General features: G+C 41.0%; 2 protein-coding genes across 2 annotated transcripts; both read left to right on the top strand.

Annotated features, from left to right (window-relative positions):
• The first annotated feature begins 228 nt into the window (after positions 1-228).
• LOC137582087 (ATP synthase subunit b-like) lies at positions 229-1,025 on the top strand. The gene has a single exon (XM_068296521.1). It carries the CDS (start codon positions 297-299, stop codon positions 1,023-1,025), a length of 729 nt encoding a protein of 242 aa, XP_068152622.1. The 5' UTR covers positions 229-296.
• Positions 1,026-1,236: 211 nt separating this feature from the next.
• MetRS-m (Methionyl-tRNA synthetase, mitochondrial) lies at positions 1,237-8,100 on the top strand. The gene is given in 7 exon segments (XM_068297323.1): positions 1,237-1,405; positions 1,468-1,748; positions 1,812-2,234; positions 2,296-2,400; positions 2,402-2,561; positions 7,167-7,364; positions 7,561-8,100. Coding segments are annotated over 7 exon segments (1,722 nt in total). The 5' UTR covers positions 1,237-1,308; the 3' UTR covers positions 8,019-8,100.
• Positions 8,101-8,253: the final 153 nt, after the last annotated feature.

The following is an 8,253-nucleotide window of genomic DNA, read 5'->3' as shown; positions in this document are numbered from 1 at the left end:
CCTGAAGGCGATACTGAGTCTTTTTAACATAAATAAGACTCTTGGATTACCTTCATGGAGTGAAAAAGAGTTAGTGAACGAAATGTCATATGTTCGATATATGTAGATGGAAGAGAAGGGATATATGTAGCAAAACAATTTCTAAACAGATCAAGGCAGCCAAAGATTTTCATGCCTATAAAGAAATGATTTCAAATGGGAGGCTGGAAAATTTACTCGGAATATGCATCACCTAAAAGTGTTGCTTACGATTTTTCTATTGCTGGAATTGTTTTCGAAATTCGATTGCATTCACTATGATAAGCACTCCATGGCCAGTTTGTATGCGGATTCAGGTAGCAAGTGTGCCGATGGCGATGACAAGAAAAAAAGCATGCAGTGAGTCTAGAATGCTGGGCAAAGGCGATCCCAAGTCGAAGGCTTCGAATATTGCCCAGAAGGCGGCCCAAGAAGCAAAAGCCGCCTCTGACGCACAGATGGCCGCCGCCGAAGCAGCTGCCACCCAGGTTAAGACTGAACTCGCGGAGAGAGCAGCCCAATCGGCAAGGGCTGCAGAAGCAGCATTGGCCGGAAAGCAGCAAATCGTGGAGCAACTGCAGCAAGAAGCTTCCGAGGCGGATGCGGTTGTTGTTGAGGTCACTGCCTCATTGCAAAATACTCAGAACAATGCGAATGCAGCCACAGCGGCGGCCACCGAGGCGCAAAATCAGCTCACACAGCTCAAGCATCTGGTCAGTGCGGCAACTGCGAATTTAGCCAACATTGAAAATGTGGCCAATGGGGCACAAAATGAGTTGGCCGAGAAAACACAATTGCTGGAGGCGGCCAAAAATCGTGTGGACAATTTGAATCGTCAGTTAACCGATGCCAAGCAGGACTTTGAGAGAACAAAAACGGCTGCCTACAAAGCGGCTTGTGCTGCAGTGGAGGCCAAGCAGAAGGCTCAAAGGAATCGTCGTATGGCAGGTCGCAAACGTAGCTTGCATCGAAAGCCCGCCAAATACGTGAAATCAGAAAAGGGTTGAGTGCCTTTAATGATTACTATTTATATATTTGTAGATACATAATTACATTATAATTGGACTTATAATTTATATTAAACGGTTTTTTTTCTGCAAGTAAAATTTAAATTCTTAACCGCTTGCGGTTAACTGCACAATTTGTGCGCCTAACAGCACACGGGCAAGTGCTGTTAACCGTTAAATGTTAAAAACTTTGTACACACAAAACAGCTGATCCGGCAAATAGAACCCCGTTGAAGTTTTAATTTAGTTTAATTTTAATTTAAATAACTTGTTATTACATAAAATGTTAAGGAGCAGAATAAAGCAGCAGCTGGGACAATGGGGAAAGCGCTACACTAGCTCCCATTATGTGACTACACCGATATTTTACGTAAATGCAGGTGGGGCGGCAATGTGTTCCCAGTTCCGAATCCTCTTAAATTTCTCAATGTGTTCTCGGCAGCTCCACACATCGGACACCTGTACTCGGCGGTTATAGCCGATGCCCACTGCCGTTACCAGAGGCTACGCCATCCAAATGCCGATGTACGTCTCTGCACAGGAACAGATGAACATGGGACGAAAATTCAACAGGCTGCAGCTGGACACAAGGTGCCAGTTGGTCAATATTGTGATGAAATATCGCAACGTTATCGAGATGTCTTCCAGGCTGCGCACATACAAAACGACGATTTCATACGCACCACAGAGGAGCGCCACAAACTGGCCGTTTCCCATTTCTGGGTATGAAGAAAGATCAATCTATATGCACACCAATCAATCTATATCTGCCATTACCTTCCACAGCGTAAACTACACGACAATGGTCATATATATTCCGCTGCCTACAGTGGCTGGTACTGCGTGTCTGATGAGGTCTTCCTAACCGACTCACAATTGCGTTTAGATGAGGCCAGTGGCATGCGTTACTCTCTCGAGTCAGGTCATCCTGTCGAGTGGACAGAGGAAACCAATTACATGTTCCGCTTGTCGCAATTTCAAGATGATGTGCGATATTGGGTCAAACAGGAGGCACGCATACAACCAGCCAAATTCGAAAAGATTCTTCTGGATACTCTAAGTGAGCCATTGCCCGATGTGTCCGTATCGCGGCCCTCTAATAGGGTACACTGGGCCATACCAGTGCCGGGCGATGACTCTCAAACTGTATATGTATGGCTAGATGCTCTAGTCAATTATCTTAGCTCCCTTGGCTATCCCAATGAAAAGGTAATCAATGGAAGCATTGTGTGCGCTCATTAACCAACAACAGATTTTTCTGCTTTTGTAGTTTGCCAAACACTGGCCACCAGCACAACAAATCATTGGCAAGGATATACTGAAATTCCATGGCATCTATTGGCCGGCGTTTCTGATGGCTGCTGGCCTAGAGCCTCCCCCGCCAACTCTATGTGCATTCACATTGGACTGTTGATGGTCAGAAAATGTCCAAGAGCAAACACAATGTTGTAGATCCAGTTAAAGCTGCCCAGGAATACACCATGGAGGGACTACGCTATTTCCTGCTCCGTGAGGGCGTAGCTCACAGCGATGGCAGTGAGTAGTAGTGCTAGATCTGGCCGAAACCGCGCAATCCTTTTCATGTCTGTGGCTTGTTCACTTTGTGGCTTTCTGTGACAGAGGCAAGGGCAACTTGTGGTTTTGCGAAATAGTTTCTGCCATCAAATTGCCAAGGGAACAGGTTCGAGCGGTATTGGGTTGGGAAGGGTTCTACCCATATACATACAAAGCTCCTGGTTAGTTTCACCTTTTGCTTTAATTTGCATTTCAATTTTATGCCCGAACTGTTAAAGCAAAAGAAAACTTTCGGTTTGCTTTTTGTTTATTTGCTTGCCAAGTATTTTTCTTTTTGTTGTTCGTGTGTATTTCTACTCTTGAACTTGGCTCAAGTTTTGGCTCATTTGCATAGGAGTAGCCGAAAGTTTTTGTCTAACAGATATGACTGAGATTCAGGCGTTGAAGTTGAATCCCGGCATTGTCAGCATTGACTACTGTTTGAAGGAAATCAATTAATACGCCTCGCTGCAAACAGAAGGATTTTCGCTCTTCAGTTGGTCTGGCCAATGGGTTAAGTTTTCCTGCATTCACCTACTGATGATTGATACCTCAAACAATTTTCAATTTGCATAAATTTGGCGAAGCTTTAGTTGTCCTATCACGCCCACATACCATTTAAATTTAATTTTCAATTATTGCTGGGTTTGCTTTTTGATCTTTTTTTCTCTTTTCTGTCCCACGTTTGCCATTCTCCCTTTATTCAATTTGCTTATGCAGTATTTTATTTATTCATTTGGTTTTTTTTTTCTTTGTGTGTGTGTGTTAGTCGGGCTTATGTTTTTTACGGCTTGTTGCCTTGCGGCTAATTTAATTGCATATTTTTTTATTGCACTTTTGCGCAATATTAAAAAGAATGGTGCGAAAATTTGCCAACGTTGCCCTTTCACCTTTTGGTCCTCAAATTCTTTGTCTCTCTCTCTCTTTCTGTCTTTGGTGTTTTATTAAATTACGCGAGTGTTAAGTGCACAATTTTAACATATATACATAAAGATATTTACAATATTTTTTTGGACATAAATCATTTAAGTGAGAGTCAGGATGGGGAAAAAAAAATTATTATGCCTTGAATAATGAATCTGTCCCCGGTCCTTTTCCAACTAGGAGTACATAATTTTTCCATCCACTTGAGTCTCATTTTATAACTCAATCATAGGCATTAGCGGCAACATCGTTAAACGCACAACTTTTCATTACCAGCAATTTGATTTCATAATGCTGATGCCGCCGGGGGCACTTCCGTTTAGTAGTGGAGCTGCGTAAAGGTTACATAGAAACTGCATTTCGAATTTTCCTGCGGTTGTACATAGCCAAAGTGTAGAAGAAAACTTTGCATAGAAATGCAAAAATGTGCGCAATGTGCCAGCCAAATGACATTGTATATATATAGCAGGGAAGACTGGACGTTATTACAGCTCCCCTAAGGCTTCCTCTTGGGTTCAAATTTAAATATTCTTCGGTACAAGCTGTTGCCGACACATTTTTTTTATATTTCAGCAAGAAAATTATATTTAGTTACGACAAACTTAGTTCTTCTATTGTTGTATTTCTATCCTATTCGTTTTTAGTAAAATATTTGCATTTGAGAGGCATCAAATCACCATTCATGAAAGTTATCTGTACTTTTTTAAACATATTCTTTACTTGAAGAAATATTTGAATATTTACCCCATTTTGAGTAGATCAAATCAAGTTTAAAACAAGTTGGACTTGGTGATTAAGGAATTCAGTTAGTATTAAACGATTCTTTATCCTAAAGTAACATTAATTTCCTTAACTATCTTTGTGATATTTTCTTAAACGAAAAGTAATAAGAAAAATTAAAGAAATACTTCGCTATTGTGTCTCTGTCGAAATAGTTACTAATTTTATTAACACAAAGTTACCTTGTCAATGTGCTAATATGTAGCGTGGCAATTAGCAAGTGCCTTAAGGACTGGCCAGTCATTCAAAGGCGGCGACTTTCTCTAGGGATCTCCCTTTCCCTCTCTCAGTGTGGGGCCGTGTCAAATATTTGAGCAGCAACTCGCTATGCCTTGTCACTAAAGGCCGTGGTGCGAAATAATTTACACACAGATACATTGACTGGGCGGGTTTGAGACATGAGACCAGGACCAGGCCTCAGGACTGTGCAAAGTGTGTCAAAGTTTTGCAGAAGCAGCCGGAACACAACAAGTGCGACAAGTTATTCAAGTTATTTAAGGTGCGGCAGACAAAATGCAACACAGTGTCAGGTAGAGGATGTACAAAAAAGTATTATTTGTCTTCGCCCAAAGCAAAAAACATGGCAGGCATGGAATCGTAGCCAAAGTATTTGGCTGTGCACTTCTCATCCAGTCACGTGGGTCCCCTTTGCCAATGTGGGCCAAGAGTTAGTTGAAATTGTTGTAGTAGACATGTGCTTCTCTTTTGCTGCACATACGAGCAACTTTTACCATTTGCAATTTGTAGCTACACACGTAAGCAGTTAAGACTGTTACGACTTGGCCATGGAGAGGAGAGAGAGAGAGAGAGACAGAGTGTGTTAGGCGCACAATGTGCAGGTAATGTGACCAAACAGAGAATCAAGAGGATACCGAAGGCTACTAATAAACTTTGATGCATTGTAAAATATTCAATTGATTTTTCATTCTATTCCATTTCGATGCTTGAAACACGACATCAAAATTCAATGGCTTGAAAGTCCGATGAAATTAGAAATGTTCCTCAAATGTAATTTAACACTTGTACACACTTACATACATATAAATATATATACATAGCTAACTTTCCTGGCCTCGGGTTGTATCCTGGGACGTAACTTAGAATGCACCTACACGATTCAAACAAAGAAAGAACTAGAGAGAAGTTTTCTAATTGACCCATTGAAATATATGAAAATTACAGAAGTTAACTTTATTCATTGTACAATATTTGATGTCTAAAAAATCTAAATTTGTAAGTTTTGTGTAGAAACACTTGGCGTTGTTAACATATTTAAGCACATAACACAATATTAAATCTGAGAAAAATGGTTAAACTTATTAATAACTTTTCACTTTAAAAACATTTACGAAGTATTTCAATGTTTTCTCTTTCAAGAGTAAACAATTTGATCTTTTCTTCAAGTGTATTCATTGAAATTCAGTTGACTTTGCTTCAGCTGCAGGTGAAAAAGTTTGACTCTTGTTTTTACTGCATTAATGATGTCGAGCGCACAGATGTAGGCAACACTTTTATTTTTTGGTTATTCTCCATTTTTTGGAGGAAGGCCGCCCTCAGAGTCTTGCCATGTGATGGTGTCAGGACGACAGCTGCTCTCAAATTCGCAAGATGCAAATTCAATACCACAGACAAAAGAGAAAGAATCCATTTTAAAAACTGATTTCCCGCCACTTTGCCACTTGGCATCAAACTTAAAGACCTTCTTAAATGATAAATTATAATCGGTGACTATCATAATTCAATGTAGAATACCAACCGCCAATTAAAGTCACCTAAAATTGATGCGAAAGTGGTTATGTGGGCAATTATCCAGATTACTGCCACTGCAGGCAAATGAAATTACAATTTTAATTACCAAATGGCCAACTGACCGGAAAACGTTTTGTCATCCATTGTCACGTTTTTCGGCCGTTATTCGAATTTTGAGTAGCTACAGAATAGAAATCGAATTGCATAGGTACATAGATTTCAATTTTAATTACTGCGCACATTTGTTAGATAAATGGGAATTGCAAAATGCACCTGCATTTTCATTGATGACATTGATGGGCTAAATGAAGTGCTTTTCTATTCCATGTCCTACTCGTAATGATGGCGATTATTGTACTCACTTGATATTGTTTCGTTGCTGCATTCATCCTTGTTACAGAACGTTATTTTAAGCTAGTCAAAAACCTTAATTTCTTATAACTTCAGGTGCAAGATTTCATCGCAGATTTTGGTATAAAAGCGTAAAATAAGTATCTGATTTCGCTCCCTCTATATCTTAGGGGTAAACAAAAAAGAGCTTATAGTTGTTGTTTTTCTCTTTTTCCTTTTTTGTGGCCACACCCTTTTTTATTTAGCTATTCGCTTTTGTGTTTTTGCTTGCATTGAAAGGTGAACAGGTTGGTCCTTCCCTTTCCAACACATTTCCGTTGTCCTTAATTCCCTTAATGCCCTGTTGCTCACGAAGAGGGAATGAAACAATTTGTAAGCGACCAACAAAAACATTAAAAAACGAAGAAGCAATAAGCAGAGGGAAACCAAAATTAATAGCTGGCAAAAAGATTGTACTTGTCCTTAGCTACAAGAGCAGAAACATAAAGCAACTGATTTAATCTGTACTGATTGTTTATTTTGTTTTTGTGCAATAGTTGTTTGGATTATTCAAAGTCTTTTTCGATGTAAGTAAATAATTATGGGTTTCCCGTTTGCTTGTGTGATGGATCTAGGTATAAAATATTTCAAAAACTATTTAATATAGCTTATAAGAACACAGCGGGAACCGCAGTAATGAGTTTTCAAGTTGACAAACGACCGTCAGTTGCCAGAATATCTCAGTTTGCACTTAAACAATGCAGAACTCAAAGTTTTATCCTTATTGCTCCAAACTCCTCTCAGATTATAGCCATGTGAAGGCGCTGCGTATACTCAATTCCGAGCTAGCGGACACTTTGGGCAATTTGTTGTCGCGCGCCTGTGCCAAGTCGTTGAATCCCACGCAAATCTATCCGGCCCTGCATTCTGAAGAGTTGACGGAGTTGCTGCACAACTTGGATGCAGCCAAGCGTCTGAAAGAGTCGCTGCTGCAACTGGCAGGTAAGTCAGATTCGAAAAAAAAAACTTTGTCATCTTAATAGTTAAGCATCCAAGCTGAAGTTGAAGTGGCTTGCTTATAATCTCTGTACATCCGGCCAATAACAACTGGCACACTTGAGAGTGAGACCATCCGGAGAGCGTTAAAGTAATGCATTTTGCATTTGCGTAAATCTATATGTAATTTCACATTTTTCAGAACGCTGCCAACAACATTATGAGTGCAATCACTTCCACTTGGTGGCGGACACAACCATGGCGACGCTGCATGCGGCAAACAATTTCTTTGAGTCCTCGAAACCCTGGGAACTGAAGGGTGGCATCAATGCACAGCGGCTGGAGACGATAATCGGGATGACAATGGACGCGTTGCGGCTATGCGGCATTGTGCTGCAACCCATAATTCCGCAGCTGGCCACACAGCTGCTCGATAAGCTGAGCTTGCCTGGCTCGCAACGCTGTTGGAGTCGTCTGAGCGAAAGTTTTGCCACAGATGGCCAGGATCAGGGCGGGGGTGGTCGTCAGTTGGATGGGCAAACTAGTGCCCTGCTTTTCCAGCGCATTGTCGAGGAGAAGCTGGATAAATCAACACAAAAGCCACAGCCAGCCAAGCGCAGCAAATCAAAGAAGGAGCGAACGAAGGCAACTGCTCCGTAGTAACAATGACATCTTCAAGTGGCCCGGGCACGTAGCCATAATAAACTGTAACTAAAGTCAAGTAAACTCAACTTTTCACCAAGCCATTGCCTGACATTTATTCATTGCGCTCTGGGTCTGGTCTTGAGGGGCCCACAAGGCGTATGCTTAATCAGCGCCCAAGTGGCCACAAATCAAAAATTTCCCCACCCACCAAGAACGCATTTTGCTTGCTGTCTTGCGAAAGTCTCATTAA

This window comes from Drosophila tropicalis, unplaced genomic scaffold (genome assembly GCF_018151085.1).
Source record: "Drosophila tropicalis isolate 14030-0801.00 unplaced genomic scaffold, ASM1815108v1 contig_859, whole genome shotgun sequence".
In the NCBI taxonomy this organism is placed as follows: Eukaryota; Metazoa; Arthropoda; class Insecta; order Diptera; family Drosophilidae; genus Drosophila; species Drosophila tropicalis.
The sequence above is the reverse complement of the archived record's forward strand: the minus strand, read 5'-3'. Positions and strand labels throughout refer to the sequence as shown.

Coding starts and splice junctions, on each gene's coding strand:
- LOC137582087 (XM_068296521.1), top strand. CDS start 297: ATGATAAGCACTCCATGGCCAGTTTGTATGCGGATTCAGGTAGCAAGT.